The sequence below is a fragment of the Peromyscus leucopus genome, chromosome 3 (genome assembly GCF_004664715.2).
Source record: "Peromyscus leucopus breed LL Stock chromosome 3, UCI_PerLeu_2.1, whole genome shotgun sequence".
Taxonomy (NCBI): domain Eukaryota; kingdom Metazoa; phylum Chordata; class Mammalia; order Rodentia; family Cricetidae; genus Peromyscus; species Peromyscus leucopus.
This window is the reverse complement of record NC_051065.1, coordinates 54,252,108-54,271,616: the sequence shown is the minus strand read 5'-3', so window position 1 is coordinate 54,271,616 and position 19,509 is coordinate 54,252,108. Positions and strand designations below refer to the sequence as shown.

The 19,509-nt window shown below is 41.9% G+C and overlaps 1 protein-coding gene across 2 annotated transcripts in view; it reads left to right on the top strand.

Annotated features, from left to right (window-relative positions):
• Positions 1 to 19,509, top strand: part of Exoc4 (exocyst complex component 4) — a 754,883-nt gene that overhangs the window by 580,456 nt on the left and 154,918 nt on the right. For both annotated transcript variants that reach the window (XM_028866155.2, XM_037203667.1), the window contains one exon: positions 7,093 to 7,229. In XM_028866155.2, coding sequence (XP_028721988.1) covers positions 7,093 to 7,229 — 137 coding nt within the window. Of the gene's footprint in view, positions 1 to 7,092; positions 7,230 to 19,509 lie in introns of those variants that run through there.

Below are 19,509 nucleotides of genomic sequence, written 5' to 3'. Positions count from 1 at the left end.
GCTATTGATAATACCATGAATGCTTCAAACAACGTGGTGATTCAAGTAAATCTTTCTAGTAAATCTCTCAGAAAACCATAAAGCACAGTGTTGAGCCCATGGTGTAACTACAGCACTGTTCATATTTCTTCACACTGTTGATTTCAGTTTCAAAGAGAAACTTTGCTTAATAAACTACACAAATTTGCTGATGCTGCTTAGTTTCTGTTTCCATCAGTCATTGGATGAAGGCTCTCTGATGACAATTTGGGTAGTGGCCAGTCTGATTACAGGAGATGGTCAGTTCAGGCTATCTATCCAACATTGCTAGGAGTCTTAGCTAGGGTCATTTTTGTAGATTTGTGGGAGTTTCCTTTGCACCAGGTTTCCACCTGACCCCTAAATATAGACCCCCCCTGTCAAGATGTCTCTTGAGTCCATTGATATTAAGAAATATTAATGACTAGTGATGGTTAGTTCCTGTTATTTTTTGGTGTGTGTGTGTGTGTGTGTGTGTGTGTGTGGGGGGAGAGAGAGAGAGAGAGAGAGAGAGAGAGAGAGAGAGAGAGAGAGAGAGAGAGAGAGAGAGATAGATATTGATTCCCTTCTTTGGGATTTGCTGGTGTGAGATTATCTATTGCCTGTGTTTTCATGGGTGCAGCCAACTTCCTTGAGTTGGAGTTTTCTTTCTAGTGCCTTCTGTAGGGGTGGTTTTGTGGATAGGTGTTGTTTAATTTGGTTTTGTCATGAGATATCTTATTTTCTCTGTCTATGGTGATTGAAGTTTTAGCATCCATGGTCTCTTAGCATCTTCAAAACATCTGTCCAGACTCTTCTGGTTTTTAACTTCTCCATTGAGAAGTTAAGTGTAAGTCTTATAGGTTTGCCATTATATGTTACTTGACCTTTTTCCCTTGCAGCTTTTAATATTTCTTGTTCTGCTTGTTTAGTGTTTTGTTCATTATGTGACATGTGCATACTTTCTTTTCTGATCCAATCTGTTTAGTGTTCTGCAAGCTTCTTGTATTTTATAGGCATGGCCTTCTTTAGGTTGGGAAAGTTTTCTTCTATGATTTTGGTGAATATATTTTTTGTGCCTTTGAGCTGGGATTCTCCTCCTTCTATTCCTGTTTTTCTTAGGTCTTTTCATGGTGTCCCAGATTTCCTGAATGTTTTGTATTTGAAATCTTTTAGAGTTAACATTTTCTTTGACTGATGACTCTGTTTCCTCTATTGTATCTTCAATGCCTGAGATCCTCTCTTCCATCTCTTGTGTTCTGTTGGTGATGCTTACATCCATAGTTCCTGTTCGCTTACACGGATTTTTCCATTTCCAGAATTCTTTTGGTTTGTATTTTCTTTCTTTCTATTTCAGTTTTCAGGTCTTGAACCATTTTTTTTTACCTGTTTGATTTTGTTTTCTTTGATTCTTGGCATTCTTTAGGGGATTTATTGATTTCCTCCAATTTTTGTATGTCTTTTCCTTGATTTTTAAGGGAGTTTTTTATTTCCTCATAAGGGCCTCTGTCATCTTCATAAAGTTATTTTTAAGGTCATTTTCTTGTGCTTCAGCTGTGTTGGAATGTTCAGGTCTTGTCATAAGATTGCTGGGTTCTGGTGGTGCCATATTATTCTTTCTGTTATTGAATGTGTTCTTACACTGGATTTGGGATGATTACAGGTCTAGGTGTTGATTCTTGCATTTGTCTTTGTTGGATATGTGTTTTGTTCCTTTGTTTTCTGTTTCCTCTCTTGTCTTCTGGCCTAAGTGGCTGAGGGTTCTGGTAACTGGCAAGTCTTCAGGTCCAGTAGGGTGTCTCTGCTGAGTTTTGCAGGGCCTTGAGTGCCTAGATCCAGCCTGACCTGTAAAGTCAAAGTCTTCTTCTGAAGTTGTAGACCAGAATATGGAACCCAGTGGAGTGGGTGCTGTTCTTCTGATTGGTGTGTGCTATACCTGAGCCTTTGGAGTCTGCTCTTTTCCCGACTGGTGTGGGCTGTACCTGGGCCTATGGAGTCTGCTGTTCCCATGGCTGGTGTGGGCTGTGCCTGTGCCCATGGAGTCTGCTGGAGTTACAGGGAAGGGCTGGCCATTGGGAGAATGAAGAGGTGGGTGGGGATGGGTGGTAGAGTGGGTATTGGGGAGCACAATCTTGAAGGTGGTGGTGGTCCAGCTAGCAGGCTGGTCACTTACCTGCTTGAGGGCAGGCATCTTAAGTGCAAAGAATGTCAGTGTGTTTATGCAGTAGCTACCCATTCCAAATATTTCCAGCACCTAGAAGATTCTTTCCTTTGCTCTCAGAATCTACCTCCTTGAAGGGAAGCTACCATTCTAACTGATCTCATCAATGATTACTCTTGTATGTGAGCGTGTGTGTGTGTGTGTGTGTGTGTGTGTGTGTGTGTGTGTGTATGTGTGTGTGTGTGTGTGTTTGCCTGCCCCCAGAATGTACTGTGTATTACTTTATGAAATACAATTTATAAATAACCTATGTTGTGTGAACTATATGGCCCAGTGTTAGTGATTTGAAGGAATGGTCTTTCTTGGCCTTATGAAAAAAAAATTAGTCTAGTGGATGAGACAGTCTAATGGTGAACCAGTGGTACCAGAGCTCATTTAGACACTAGGCTGAAATTGTTCATCCAAGGAGTTCTCATAGCACAGAAGAGGATACTTAAAGTAAAGTAGGTAACACATGTGCTAATGTGTCAAGAAAGGGATTCACGACATAGGAAGAGCATTGTAGACAGAAAGTTCTAGGAGGGGGTTCAAGGCACAGAGGCAGGGGTTAGCTGGATGCAAGCATGGGATGGATGACTGATGATCTAGTGTGGTTAATCAAGGGATGTCCATGCTCACTGGAACTGGAGAGAAGCATAGGCAGGTCGAAGAGCCAAAGCTAAGCAGGTTTGTAGTATAAGAAAGGAAATGAATGGATGGGGAAAAGAACCCTAAATTCTTCCTTTGTGTGTTCAAGCATGTTACAGGCCCTCCCTGTCAGCAAATACTATAATCAAAGGGCTGGGGAGAGTCATTCTAAAACTGTGTTCAGCAGGTGTAAAGGGATGGACTATGACAAATGTTTTTGTGTTGTGAGTTTTTTTTTTAAGCCAATTGATTAGAATAAGATTGCATACTATATTCATCCCCTGAAGATTCGTAATAGCATTAATATTATAAAAGCTTTCAAGCATTTGAGCATGGATCCAATTTTCTGTAATACTGATATTAGTATCATTTTTCTGGAGCCCAATTTTGGTAACAGTGGTCTGTGTCTCAAAAAAACCAATGATCTCCATTCATAAGCTTTATTTACTTATTTGGGCAGTGATGATGATCAATTCTGGGATGACCTTTAGGTTACACTATAACTCTACATATTTGTTTTCTAGTGCAGAACCAAATTGCTGGTTCTTATATACCCACTTCCATATTGGAGTGCTCTTGCATCCCTGTAATAAACTTCAGTTTATTTTTCATAGAAGTTTTTCATTATATTAGCTATCTGGAGATTTTTATCTCCTTGTTTTTTTGTTTTTTGTTTTGTTTTGATTTGGTTTTTTTTTTTTTTTTTTTTTTTTTTGGTCATGCTCAGAATTCATTACCTGCTAATAAGTTGTAAGAAATGTGAGCTTGCCTGTTCCTAAACAAATATAAATCATTTCAAATGTGTTTAATAGGAATTATAATAAATAAAATCACTTTTACTTATTTTGAAGTTCTTATACTCACAGTGGCAAACTTCTAATAATGGGCCAGTAAATCAGTGGTGATGCTAAAGAAATCAAACAAATAAAAACAGGATTGACCTTGTTGAAATGTAATGTTTCCAGCATTTATCTGTCAGAGCCTCTGATTTGGAAATTGTTGTAACTTCTTGAAAAGGTGGACCTTTCTTTCCCATAAAAATCCCCATCATTGTGCAAAGTGCAGTTTCATTTTCCTTGAAGAGAATGCAGTGATTGATTATCCAGAGTGCTGTGGTGACAAGGTAAACCAGCCAGAGAGCTGGGAAATTGTATAGAATCATAGAGCATCACATAGGTGCCATGTCAAGCACAGCCATCAGAATGAAATTGTGCCTTTCTAGTTAGTCTGTGCTGGTACTTCCTGCTCACCCCCAAAACCTCAACCTCCAGAGACTATTCAGTCATCCTTTCTCCTCCAAATTCTGTCAGTTCCATTCTTACTACCCTAAAGCACTGTGGTAGATACATAACAAACCTCCCTCACTCAAAGAGATTGCAAAATACAGGTGCCTTTGTTTCCCACATCCCTTGCCTATGCCATCTTCAGTGAGAAGTTTTTACATTCCCTATATGAGCACTCTTTTATTATTAGTTCTGAAGATCCTGACATGTGATAAGCAAGTGGAAGGAAGGACAGGAAATGAACAAAAAGAAAAGGGACATGTCGGTCACTTCTAAGAAGCTGATAATCTGTTTGAAACACCTGCAAAAACTTGAGAACAGTTATACACTAATTCAGCCAATGGCAAAGCACCAATGCACAGATTGAATATATGAGTCATGTGGACCAATAAAGGAGCAATCAAGTTATCCTTGTTATTAGTGGACTAAATTGAGTCATAAAGGAAGAGGCTATCCAAGCTACCCGAGAGCTGATTATCAATCATGTAATTGAGGACAGAACCAGGCCTTCTCCTAATGATCAGAGTCATCTCCCCATGTTCATCTTGCAGTGCTTTAGAATCGAAGCGGGCTTTGTGAGGATTGCTGAGCTCCTCTGCTTTATTAATTGCTGTCCACATTTTGTAGGATATCCTGTGTTCTGAATTGGGATGAGGATTTTAGATGCTTAACGTGGGGACATGTAGCTAGGCAGAATCAATTCCTGTCAGTCACACAAATACAGAGGAATGGGATTATAGATCAGGGTGAAGCTGCAGTGCTTTAATCTCGAAATCAATACAGAAAAGGAAGTTGAACTTGGGAGGATTCTATAGAGACTGTAATTTGGTTTCCTATGAGGTTTGCCTTATATAATATGCTCCTTTCTTCTTTCCTTCTAATTATTTCAGTAGGAGTGGGGAGGGGAGGAGAAGGCATAGTAGGCAGAAGCCTGTACTACTAAATCATCTGAAATGAGCATACAACTATAACTCATAATCCAGGCTAATGCTCCATTGTATGTACTTTTATCTATTCTTTTTATTTTGGGAAAAAATTATCTAAAACCCTGACCCCATTGTGTATCTTTAAGCACAGTAAAATGCCTTTGATTCCTTCTTAGGTCACTGTGAGACTGGAAAAAATATTTTTTTCATATTCCCTTTATGGCTAAGTCTGCTGTAACCTGTGTAATTTTATTTAAATAAATATATAACACACTCTTTATTGACCAAAGGATTCCAGACTGCTAAGCATATGATTAATATTTACTTCAGTGTAATTCTGTTCTTTTTACAAGAGACATGATATAGTGGTTTAAAGAACTAAGTCTTTTTTAACCAAAGATTCAGAGTTTATTGAACATTCCCTTTTTCAGGAGTACCACTAATTTGCTAGTAATAATACCCTAGCTTTAAGATGGTCTTATTATTTTTCTCTTTGGAATTTCTTTGGTTCAATTTTAAAGTCTTAGTCCATGTGAGCCCTTCTTCAATGGTGCTGACAATAATGACATCATTTGGCTCTGGACTTGACCTCAAGAACGCATGTGTTAAAGGCTTATTCCCTGAGAAGAGATGTTGGAAGGCTGCCAAAGCTCCAAGAGTGGGGTATCATAGGCAGTCTTAAGTCCACCAGGGGCGCGACCTTGAGGGAGACTGTAGAGTCCAGCATCATTCATTCTCTTAGGCTCCAGCCATGCCTTGAGCAGTTTAATGTGCTGCCTCAGCGTAGGCCTAAAACAATCCAGCCAGTAAGTTAAGGATTGAAACCTCCGAACTGTGAGCCAGGGAGCCTTTCTCTTGGGAAGCTGGTTATCCCTTTGGTTGTTATAGTATCAGAAATAAATGTGAAACACAGTGAACTTGTGAAAAAATAATGGGCTGTGGACAGAACTCAGGGCCAGTGTTAAATCAGAAAGGGACAGAAACATGAGCAGAGTCCGGAGCCCTTGCTTTCTTGTTTCCTCTTTCTCAGCCTGTTTACTACTGTTTTCACTGACAGTAATTATAGGGTACTGAAAGGGTTAAATAAGCTAAAGCAAGTGGAGCACCTAGTGCTGGGCCTTGTACTTTTAAGACCCCTGTAAACATCATGATAATCATGATGATTATGTGACTTCCAAGTGATTCAAAACATACTACAAACACCCTGCAGCTGTAAGATACAACCTGAATGTTCCTAATACAGTGATAGTTTCTAAATTTAGAACAAATAATGGCAGCCTTTTTCTTTATGCTGCCTGTAGTGAGTGGGCGTTTACTCCCTAAGTAGAGCCCTGGAGCTGATAAATGAGGCTTCCATTGACTATGAATACTCTTTCTTAAAACCCACAGAGATTCCAGTAGTGATGGTGGAAGCCTGTAATCCCAGCCCTTGGGAAATGAAGGCATGAGGATCAGGAGTTTAAGTCTACCTGAGCAAAACCCAGTCTCCAAAACAGGGAGGAGGCCAGGCAGTGGTGGTGCATGCCTTTAATCCCAGCACTCGGGAGGCAGAGGGAAGTACATCTCTGTGAGTTCAAGGCCAGCCTGGTCCACAGAGGGAGTTCCAGAACAGCCAAAGCAATACAGAGAAACCCTGTCTCAAACACAAAAGCATAACAAAACAAACCAGCAAGGAATGGGGATGTAGCTCAGGGATAGATTGCAAAGTCCTGGTGTCCACCCAATAGCATCATTTTGAAAAATAAAAAACAGATACAAAGATGTCTGGTAGATTCCATGAAGTCTACAAAACCTTTTGAAAATCCCTATCATGTGTCAACCCTAGGAACAGACCTTTCAGGTCTTTGACAGGCTAGCATTGTGTGAGATATTTATTTGGTTGTTAATTTTAATTCGTATTTTTAAGTGACACATCCTACAGGAAGCTCAAGTGCCTTAAGCGGTCACATCCTTTCAGTTGTTCTTGTTTGTCCTGTGCATTATTTCTAAACAGAAATCTCATGAGTTTCTGTGTCTTCTCTTTTTTGTTCATTTCTAGAGCACGATCATTGTGGAGAAGACGGTGCAAGACCTCATGAACCTGATGCATGACTTGAGTGCATATTCAGATCAGTTCCTCAACATGGTGTGTGTGAAGCTCCAGGAGTACAAGGACACCTGCTCCACAGCCTACAGGTACAGCTCGGGGATGCTGACTCAGGGTACAGCTTGGGGATGCTGACTCAGGGTACAGGTTGGGGATGCTGACTCAGGACACAGCTTGGAGATGCTGACTCAGGGTACAGCTTGGGGATGTGACTCAGGACACAGCTTGGAGATGCTGACTCAGGGTACAGCTTGGGGATGCTGACTCAGGACACAGCTTGGAGATGCTGACTCAGGGTACAGCTTGGGGATGCTGACTCAGGACACAGCTTGGAGATGCTGACTCAGGGTACAGCTTGGGGATGTGACTCAGGACACAGCTTGGAGATGCTGACTCAGGGTACAGCTTGGGGATGCTGACTCAGGGTACACCTTGGGGATGCTGACTCAGGGTACAGCTTGGGGATGCTGACTCAGGGTACACCTTGGGGATGCTGACTCTGGGTACACCTTGGGGATGCTGACTCAGGGTATACCTTGGGGATGCTGACTCAGGGTACACCTTGGGGATGCTGACTCTGGGTACACCTTGGGGATACTGACTCAGGGTACAGCTCTGGGGATGCTGACTAGAGTACAGCTCTGGGGATGCTGACTCAGGGTACAGCTCTGGGGATGCTGACTCAGGATACAGCTCTGGGGATGCTGACTCAGGGTACAGCTCTGGGGATGCTGACTCAGGGTACAGCTCTGGGGATGCTGACTCAGGGTACAGCTCTGGGGATGCTGACTCAGGGTACAGCTCTGGGGATGCTGACTCCGGGTACAGCTCTGGGGATGCTGACTCAGGGTACAGCTTGGGGATGCTGACTCAGGACACAGCTTGGAGATGCTGACTCAGGGTACAGCTTGGGGATGCTGACTCAGGGTACAGCTCTGGGGATGCTGACTCAGGGTACAGCTCTGGGGATGCTGACTCTGGAGCCTGGCACTGCTGGCCAGACTGCCTTCTTTGCCTACTTCCCTGAGTCTGTCAGAGGGCCTGACAGGAAGGAGCACCATAGAGACAGTCTCTTAGGTTCTTGCACAGTCACACAGACAATGGGAATGAAGGGAACAAATGGCAGAGACACTTAAGATGGTTATAATGGCTCAGCTCATGGGGCAGCCCTGGTTTTCATAGAAACCTAGAACTATGAGTGTGACTTCTCAAGGAAACTTCAGGTCTTGATAGTCCAATTCGTGAATGAAAAGATCCTGATAATAGAGTGATTTAAAACTCCTAATATTCTAGTATATAAAGTATTTCTCATTCTTACTAGTACATCCTACTGACATTGATCTGAAGGCCGCCTACTGTCAGAAAAGGACATTTAGACCTGTTTTCAACATCAGTTGAAGGGAGAAAAATAGTGTTATAAACTTAAAACCTGTTAGTTAGACCTCAGAATCCTTTTTTCATAGTTTATCAAATTATCCAGTGCTCATAGAAAGATCATAGCATTTCATGTAGAAAACTAATAATAGGAACAAATTATGGCCTGGTTGACAAGACTTGAAACAATTACAGAAAAAAGAGAATGTATAATAAAATACTAAATTATATGTGATATATAATTAAAGATAGAAAGATACAGTACAGTGCATAATCATAATCTGTGTGAAACACAGAGAAAACGTGATTACAGACAGGAATGATTTTGCAGAAGGTGACGTGCTAGACAGATGACATTCATGGAAGTGGAGAGAATCATAAAGGCATTTCAGTAAAGGAGAGGACACTAACATAATGGCCTTGTATTTGGAGGGGACAATAGGATTGCCTAAGTGGGAAGTAGTAGGAGATAATGTTTCCTAGGAAGACTGACACCAACCAACAGAGGGTCTGAGAAGATAAGACTTTGACATGTAAATGTTCTGAGAGTCATGTGAGTCAGGAAGCAAAGTTGAAAAAAAGGAATCTGAAAGAGTGATATAATACACATAAATGCAAACCTCCCTCATTGCAACAGGAAGTATTATTTATCCATTGTTTTATAGCTCACTTAAATTTTTATAAACCCTACAATATTTACTTTTTGTATTCATCAAACTGTCAACATATTAGGCTAAAGTCATACACTAGTAATATTTTATATTCAGTTAGAGACTAAATAATTATCATGGTAATTCAGAAATATTAAAATTTATTCTTGTGGTAACAGAAAACATAAATTCCTATTTTAAAATAAGTTTATACAAATTTGCTTTGCCAAAAATTACAACATAATAAGCAAATGCTTCAAGCTAAAAATGTACTCCATTACAATAAGACTTAGTGAAGAAATAAAATACAACTGGTACCCAAAGAAAAAAAGAGAAAGGGTCCATAAGAAGAGCATTTATTATATATTATAAATATACAGGGGAAGAATTCAAATCCCTGTGAGATTGAGATCCATGAAGTACATTTTTTATTTTTACTTGAAAAGTAATAATTGAATCTACTTAGGAGACAGTAAGATGTTTCATTGTTTAAATTTGTAATGATTAAATCAATCTATGATACAACTATTAACTCATATAGGTTTTTTTAATGTGTGTGATATGAACATTTAAAATCTACTGAGGAATTTTTTGCGGGGAGGCGGGTTGGTTTGTTTTGGTTTTATATTTGAAGACAGAGTTTCTCTGTGTAGTCTGGCTGTCCAGGAATCACTCTGGCCTCAAATTCAGAGATCTGCCTGCTTCTGTGTCTAGAATGCTAGGATTAAAGGCACAAGCCATCACATCTGGTCAACTTTTAAATACATGTTGTATTTAATGGAGACTGTGTCTTTGACCCAATAACCCCTTTTTGTACCCCCCACAAAACCCAAATACCCACTTTTTTTTACTCTCTACTTCTTAGGATTTGAATTGTAAAGATTCTGCATCTGAAAGAGAACATGTGATATTTCTGTTCCTAGCCTTTGGGAGAATTTAAAATAGTGATTTTTTTTTAACAAATGTGTTTATGATATGTCAAAAGTCATGAGTTTTGCAAGTACTTAAATTCACACCCAAAACAACTGTATGTCAGCTTTAATATGCAGAGAGGAAACTGTAGCTTTTATAAATTCTTTTAGTGGGTATACAAATTTCTCCAACTACTGATCTAATGTATTTGTTTGAAATTGGAACTTCTGGCCATCCCATGGGTGTTCTATTCTCAGGTATTTTAAAATAAATTCCTAAATGGTTGTACCAGTGTGTCACCAAATGAGACTTTAAAAATATTTTAAACATTGAGACTTCAATTTTAAGCAGTGAAAACATTCTAAAATTAGACTTTAATAACAATGTGTTTTACTCTATGTTTATATGGAACTACCATTAAATTTAAACATTTTTTGATATATATATAACTAATTTCTCACCAATAATAATGTTGATGAATATTACTTATAATTAAACTATAATAAATAACCTATAATAAATTAATTGGCTCTTGAATCTAAATTCTGATAGGCATTGTTAAGTGTTGTTGCTTTAATTATTTTGACAGAAAAGTTTTAAGTTCCTCGAGCTTGGCCCCTCACTCATCACTTCCTCTCTACCTGTGAAGTGATTAGAAGCCATTGTGTGTTAGTCAGGCTTGTGTTACTATAATGAAATAATTTGGACCATTAGCCTACATAGTGAATGGCTCCCATCTGGCTGTTCCAGTCCAAGATGACATGGTCTCATTGCTGTGAGCCTCTGACAAAGGGCTTTATATCACGGCAGGCATCCCCAGTGAAGCCAACAACTTGCATCATGAACCAAGAAGCAGAAAAACCTCATGAAACCAGGGTCCCACAATTCCTTTTGACAACATATACTCAAAGTCCACTCCTTTTTATTAGAGTGAAAGTATTTTTATTCCTTATGTATTAAAATCTTGCACATTTGTGAAGACAGTTATTGTCGATCATTGTGGGGGTTTTTGTTTTAATGTTGTTTTCTCCCATAGACTGGACATCATCCCAGTCATCCTCCTCCATTGTCATTAGCCTGATAGCATGCATTTTAAAAAGGACTCTGCCCAGCCTGGACTGGTTATCCAGGTGTGCTCTGCATAACAAAACAGTATTATCACATGCCTCCTTTAGAAGCCAAGGGCTAACTAAACCCAGTTCTTCTTGTATCCTGTCATTGCATTGGATAGAACTTCACTGAGCATCCACCAAGATGCTCCCCTCCCCCGTGTGTGTAGAATTAACCAGTCACAGACTCTACCTTCAAGGAGCCCGTCCAGTCCAGGGAAAGGAGTGGAAGAGTATGTGACAAAGAAACAGAATGTATATGCCCACAGCATCAAGTTGTGGGAGGGAATAGAGTAAAACAGAGAAGGGCCGTGCCATAGGAATACATTACTAATGAGAGCAGGAGAGGATTGGAGAAAGACGTGAACTGGTTTGATGAGGAATGAGGACGATGGAGACAGAGAAGCTTAGGAAGGGTAGGCTGTAACTGTGGCAACCTTCCGAAGGTTAGGAAGTATAGAAAAGGAAGAACAGGTGAATGAGTGTGGGTGACATTGGGGGCTCTCGAATGCAGGCTCTGGACTCCTATTTTAAACTTAGGCAGTAAGGAGCCAATGAAGGTGTGATGGGGAGGGCTAGGTGCAGAGAGGTGCTCTGAGGAGGCTTATTGGAGAAATTATTTTGGCCACTCCACGTAGTTAAAAGGATATTTATTTAATGGCGTAACTCACAAATTAAGTGAAAGGTAGGTCACAGGGTCTGGGGTCCAGCAGTGTTCTCCGGAGCTCTGCACAGTCCACCTTCACCGTTCAGCTTCGGGGCACAGAGAGAGCGCTGGCCCATCTAGCTCTCGGGTCTCCAGGCGCCTCCCCTGGCCCCGCCTCGTAGGCGTGACAGTTGCCAGAGTCTCAATGGGGGTTGGAACTTCCAGATCCAAGCTGGAATGGCTACCCACTACAGAGGCTCTTCAGCTTTGGGGTTTAGATGGATTGGAGAGAGAGAAGGAAGAGCAGTAGAAGAGTGCTTGTTAGGCATGAGGTAAGTTAAATGAGAAGGGGCAGTCCAGGAAGTATTGAAGAGGTAACAGTTGTGATGCCAGGCCACTGATTCGCTGGAGAGGGTAGGGGAGGTTTTAGAGGAAACAAGTGTAAAAGCATCTTTATCTTTGGAATTTGTGGTAACTTTTAAACATAGATTCAATATCTCACATTCAGCCATTGAATGTAGTATTATTTTTAACTCCTCATCTGGGTCTATTGAGATATTTTTGAATCCTCATTCTGTCATCAAAAATTCTGAGCTATTCCTCTAAGTTCCATGCCTCCCTTCTTTATAGGAAAACATTCAACAACACAGCATAAGTTGAAAATTTAGGAGTGCCTCTTGGGCCATCCTTGCCAGGTGAACATGTATGTATTATTATACAGTGTTTCTCATCAGAACCAAGTTTTGGCTTGGAAACAGGCTCTACAGCCAGTGTGAATGCCATCTTGCACAGCTATATAGCCTCTCTGCTTTAACTCCCTTTCCTAAAAATAAAAAAAATAAAAAAAGAGGTGTTCCAGAAATGCCAATATTTTACACCTGTGTTTAAACAAATGAAATGTCACCCAAATTACTCAACTGTGATTTTGATGCTGATGGTGGTGGTGGTACTGCTGCTGGTGCTGATGCTATGGTGGTGCTGGTGCTGGTGGTTGTCCCCCGTACCACTGCTAATGACAGCTCAAATTTGTAGTATCTGCTGCTCTACCAGAAGCATTTTTCTCGTGGGTGCTTCTTGCCCTGACTGTTTAGGTTTAGTTTTAGAGGCAAGTGTGGAACTTACTGTGTAGCCTAGGCTAGCCATGAATTCAAGATCCTCCTGCTTCAGCATCTGAAGAGCTAGAATTGTAGGCATGAGCCACTGTGCAGCACCAAGCCTAAATTTATTTATTTATTTGTTTGTTTGTTTGTTCATTCGTTCTACATCTGGGCTACAGTTTCACCTCCCTCCTCTCCTCCCATCCCCTCCCATCCACTCCTCTTCAACTTCTGTTTAGGAAAGGGCAGGTCTCCCATGGATATCAACCAAACATGGCATATCAAGTTGCAGTAAGACTAAGCACCTCCCCTTGTATTAAGGCTGGGCAAGGTGACCTTGTGTGAAGAATAGGGTCCCAAAAACCAGTAAAAGAGTTGAAGATAGCCCCTGTTCCCTTTGTTAGATGTTCCACAAGAAGACCAACCTACACAATTGTCTCATATATGCAGAGTGCCTAGGTCAGTCCCATGCAGGCTCTCTGGTTGTTGGTTCAGTCTCTGTGAGCCCCTCAGAACCCAGGTTAGTTGATTCTATGAGTTTTCTTGTGGTATCCTTGACCCCTCTGGCTCCTACAATCCCTTCCTCCCTTCTTCTACAGGATTCCCTAAAATTTGCCTAATTTTTAGCAATGGGTTGGCATCTATTTTCATCAGTTACTGGAAGAAGCCTCTCTGATGACAACTGGGCTAGGTACCAATCTGGTCATATAGGATGGGCAGTTCAGGCTACATACCTGTTATTGCTAGGAGTCTTAGCTGGGGTCATCCTTATAGATTCTTGGGAGATTCCCTTGTGCCAGGTTTTTACCTAACCCTGAAATGTCTCCTCCATAGTCTCTTTCAGTATTCTCCCCTTCCACCCACCCCCAAACCTGATCACTTATGTTCTCATCCCCATCTGCCCTCAATCCACTCACAAAATCTCTTCTATTTCCCCTTCCTGGGGGGATCCGGGCACCTGCCCATGAACCCTCCTTGTTTCCTAGCATCTCTGGGTCTATGGATTGTAGCATGGTTATCCTTTATTTACAGCTAATATCCACTTATGTGTGAGTATATACCATGTTTGTCTCTCTTGGTCTTGGTTACTTCACTCAGGATGATTTTTTTTTTCTAGTTCCATCCATTGGCCTTCAGATTTCCTGGTGTCCTTGTTGTTAACAGCTGAGTAACACTCCACTGTGAAAATCTACCATGTTTTCTTTATCCATTCCTTGGTTGACGGACATCTCGGTGGTTTCCAGGTCCAAAGCCTAACCCTCTTCGTGCAGCTCTCCCTTCAGCATCTTCCCAGGATAGTGTGTGCACACCCAGTGCAGATGGCATTCTCATGTTGCCACAGTCCTCCCATCTTCTACTTTAAATTCTGCATCAGTCTCCATTGAGGAGGAGAATATTGCAGATCTGGGGACAGCTAGACAGTTGGTCGTATTATGAGTAGGTAAAAACCTGCCATTCCCACTGGCTGTAAGGCCTGTTCCTGAGCCAAAGGCAGGCTCCCAGCTAGAAAGACTATACAATACATACATTTTCACCTGGCAAGGATTACCCAAGAGGCACCCCCTAATTTTTCAACTTAAGCTGCTCTGTTCAATGTTTTCCTATACAAAACTAAATTTGAAGTTTCTAGTAGGCATTCACATGGACACACGGAGGTAGCAATTGGATACACTCATCAAAAGGAGAGAGCCCTGGCCTAGAGTTAGGCATTTATCAGCCATTAGCATGTGGTAGGAGTGGTGTGTGAAGCTGTGGGACTTGGTGAAACCTGCTTGGGATGAGCTTAGCTAGCTGTGGCACAGTTGACAGCAATGTAGACCTCAGAAGTGTGCAGAAGGAGGAGTAATTGTCAGAGGAGACTGAAGCAACAGCCAGTGAAACAGGAAAATGAAAAGGATGTAATGTGCAAGCCAAACAAAGGGATGAGCCAGATGCTGCTGTTGGGTCTAATCAGAGCATGGGCTGGGTAGTGGCTTTCCCAAGGTGGGGACCATCTCAAGAGCTGTTCCTGTGGGGCATTAGGGTGCAAAACAGAATGGCATGGATGAGAAAGGAAAATACAGGTACAGAAATGACAACTATAATTAGTGCCACCACAGAGGGGAACAGGATTATGGTAGTAGCTAGAGAACTGAGGTCACATGGAGATATGTTATATTTGGTGAGTCATTTCCAAAGAGGAATATATGCATATCTATATTTAAAAAATATTTAATAGAAAGAGAAGATTGTTAGTATATGAAATAAAGGGAGACTGTGAAGCTTTGTTGGGGACAGGTAGGTAAGGGTGGGATCTCATACGCAAGTAGAGTGGTTGGTTTTAGACAGAAATGAGAAATGGGAATAGTTTCATTCACTGTGGACTCTTTTATGGATAGAAATTCAGTTGTTTCTGTGTTTATATTTCCAAGGAAACTTATGTTTACCATCTCCTATTTATTATATTTATTAATTGTGGGGTAGTGTGCACATGTGCACATACCATGGTACTCATATTGAGATCAGAGGACAACTTGTGGGAGTCAGTCATTTCCTTCCACTGTGTGCATGCCCAAGCTGGAACTCAGGTGTGCTGGCTAGTTTTATGTCAATTTGACACAAGCTAAAGTCATCTGAAAGGAAGAAACCTCAAATAAGAAAATGCCTGCCAGGCAGTGGTGGCACACGCCTTTAATCCCAGCACTCGGGAGGCAGAGACAGGCAGATCTCTGTGAGTTCGAGGCCAGCCTGGGCTACCAAGTGAGTTCTCTGTTACATAGAGAAACCCTGTCTCAGGAGGAAAGGCACAAAAGGCGCAAATCTACACAGAGAAACCCTGTCTCGAAAAACCAAAAAAAAATGCCTCTGGCCAGGCATGGTGGTATATGCCTTTAATCCTAGCACTCAAGAGGCAGAGGCAGGTGGATCTCTGAATTTGAGGCCAGCCTGGTCTACAAAGCAAGTTATGGGACAGCAAGGGCTGTGGTGATATATTGTGTACCCTAATAACCTTGCCAGAGCCAGCCACTAGATTAGACATAGAGGTCAGGCAGTGGTGGCACACACCCTTAATCCTATCACTCATGAGTCAGAGGTCTGTCTGGGTCTCTCTGAGTTCAGGGTCACACTGGAACCAGAGCCAGGCAGTGGTGGCACACACCTTTAATCCCAGTACTGGGAAGCACACACGCCTTTAATTCCAGAAAGTGATATCTGGACAGAGAAAGGTATATAAGGTGTGAGCAAATAGGAATTCACTCTATTTAGACTGAGGATTTTGTAGAGGTAAGATCTAATAGCAGGCTGTTCTGCTTCTCTGATTCTCAGACAAGTTTATTAGGGTACACAATATATCACCACAAAGGGCTGTTACACAGAGAAACCCTGTCTCAGGAGAGATAGAAGAGAAGGGGGAAGAGAGGGAGGATAGAGGGAGGGAGGGGGTAGTGAATAAGGGAATATGCTCCATAAGATCGGGGCTTATAGGAAAGCTTGTAGGGCATTTTCTTAATTGGTGATTGATGGGGAAAGGCCCAGCCAGTTGTGGGTGGTACCATCCCTGGGCTGGTGGTTCTGAATTCTATAAGAAAGCAGGCTGAACAAAACATGAGGAGTGAGCTAGTAAGAAGGACCCCTCCACGGCCTCTGCTTTAGGTCCTGCCTCCAGGTTCCTGCCCTGTTTGAGTTCCTGTCCTGGCTTCCTTCAATGATATACTACAATGTGGGAATATGAGCCAAATAAACCCTTTCCACCCCAACTTACTGTTTGATCATGGCAGCTTCATCACAACAATAGAAACCCTAACTAAAGCATCAGGTCATCAGGCTTGAGCAAGCATTTCCCCCCTGAGCCCATGCGTGCTTCCTTTGGACCACAGCCATTGCTTTGGTCCTCCTAAAAATGATCCTGATTCTTTTGTTTAAGAGACTGAACCACTTTGGAAACACATACACACACACACGCACACGCACACGCACACGCACACACAGAGCCAACGTCTCCAGAATTATGTGCACTTCTTATTTCAACAGTCAGATTATTCCACACAAGTCTGTCTGGGGGTGATGTACATGGCTGCTGAATTATGGGTATAACCTGAATTCATCTCTGAGTTAGAAAAAGCAAATCTGTAAAGCTTTGACAGCAGATAAGTAGAAAACCATCTTTATGCTTGTTTTACAGCAATTCATGGTCATGTGTGTACATTGTCCAGACACAACCCCATGGTGTGTGTTTCTGTGACTTAATCAGGTTTTTCAGGCTTAGGGAAAATGTGTTTTCTTCTTGTGTGACTCTGAAGATTCAAAGTGTCCTTACTTCCTCCCTTTCAGTCTGTTGCCCTCCCCCGGATTGGCACCTGCTGAGGAGTAATTAGGGCAGTCCTAATTTGGACAACCAAATCCTGATTACAGTGAGAGGAAAAACAGGAAATGTTCTAGTTTTGCTGCCAGCAAATGACTGACTTAAATAGAAAGCATGTACAATTCAAATGATCCAAAATGATATAACACTAGGGAGGGATGGAGGGAGGAAGCAGGGAAACATTGCAATCTGACTTTCTCCCTCGTGATTTTCAGCAGATCCCTTTCAGAAGCTGTCAAATCCCCAAGCTCACAATGCCCTCTGCTGAGAATCAGTTTGTCTTCTGAGTCTGCCAGGAGAACTTGAGCAGAGCTGTAGGTTTAAAGATCTGAGGAAAGGTCAGGGCATCTCTTCTGTGTGAGCCCAGCGCTCTGGAGAAAAAGTCTGCTCTGGAATGATGTCATAGTACATGCTTGGGATACAGATGTTCCCTCAAAGGGAAAGGAGCCTAGAAGTGTATTCCTTAATTAGTCACACCCCTTGGAGCACCAAGGAAGCTCAGTTGTGAGTTCTGAAATGTACCGTGTTCCCATTCAGGCAGTCTGTCTATTACTGTGCCACCTCCAAGCCAAATGCTTCTCTCACCATGCTTGTCCTCTTTGCCCTGAGAGTCAACCAGCAGCTCCATCTGTCCCCAAAGTGTCATTTAATGCTTGCAGGTCACAGTTGTCTAAAGTTCCTCTTCATTCTAATTTAGCATCACTTCATTAATTTTTTTCCAGGGGCTGGTACAGTGTGTGTATGCACATACGCACTCACGCGTATACACACTTGTGTGGCACACACACACACACACACACACACACACACACACACACACACACACGCTGCCATAACTTTGGACCTACTTGGTAGAGAATACAAATAAAACCTCTGCTATACACTTAGAGACTCCATTAATATCAGACAAAGCATACTGTCGGGGGTTATAAGCAGCTGGGGACTCACCTTTCAGCTATTCACTGTGTCTTCCTAAAAGAGCTGGAACTTATGCTAAAGTGTGAAGACACCGTGCAGCAGGACACACTTGCTAGCTGAGCCTAGGGTTCAGTGGAATTGCTGTAGAGCACTTGACTGCATTCAAAGGACCCTGGATTTGATTCCAGATGGAAGAGGGCACACTTACTATGATAAACTATGATGGTAAGGAACAGGCCCAACTCAGGATACCTTGTTGGCCTTTTGGAATGTTTGTTGGATGAACAAGGAAGCTTTGCTGAACTGAATGTGGAGCAGAAGGGATAAATGGGTGTATTAGGGAAAGTGAGGAAATAGAAACAAGGGCAGGATGCGGGGATAGGTAGGAAAGGGAAGCTTTGAAATGTTCCCAATCAGTCAGAGAAAACTATATGGCTGGTATGGGATGGACAACATGGTCCAAGTGGAGATATGGAAGAGCCCATTGTGTTAACTAGCGAAAATGGGACATTCATAGATGCCTTCAGATTCAGGAAATATTTCTCAATATCCCTGCATAACCAGAGGCACCTTTCCTGTAGGACCAACAGCAGAGTTGAGCTTGCCTTGAACATTTGCCCACCTAATAAATGTAAACATGAGAGAAATCAAAGTCGTGAGCCAGAGGAACCCTCTGCAAAGGCCTGCCCAGCTCTAACTACCCTCTGCCTACAAAGACTGTTTTCCCCCACCTCTTTGGTTCACTCAACACTGACGTGGTGTATTCATTTCTTTTCTGTTGCTATGATGGAGAATACCATGACCAAAACAAATTATAGAAGACAACATTTAATTGTGCTTACAGTTCCAAAGCATTGGAGTCCATGATAGCAGAACTGAGGCATGATGACAGGAGCAGCTGGTATCTCATATCTCAACCCAAAGGCAGGAGGAAGAGCAGGCACACTGGGAATGGCATGACTCTTAACAACTCACACCCCACACCAGTGACACACCTCTTTCAACAACGCCACACCTCCTAATCCTTCCCAAACAGTTCCACCAACTGGAGACCAAGTGTTCAAACACATGAGCCTACGGGGGCCATCATTCAAACCACCACACATGATTTTATTAAATATAAAATACAAACAAATGAATATTATAAAATATGTAGTATTTACTTCATAGAAAGCATGAGTCAGGTGACCTTTTGTAATGTGCTTCTGAAGTTGTCCCATTGGCAACTTACATTTCTGTGTGTATTATTATTTGACCAGTTATTGATATATGTATGTTTTTCTTTTCATAACATTATTCCCCAACTATGGGTTCCCATCAA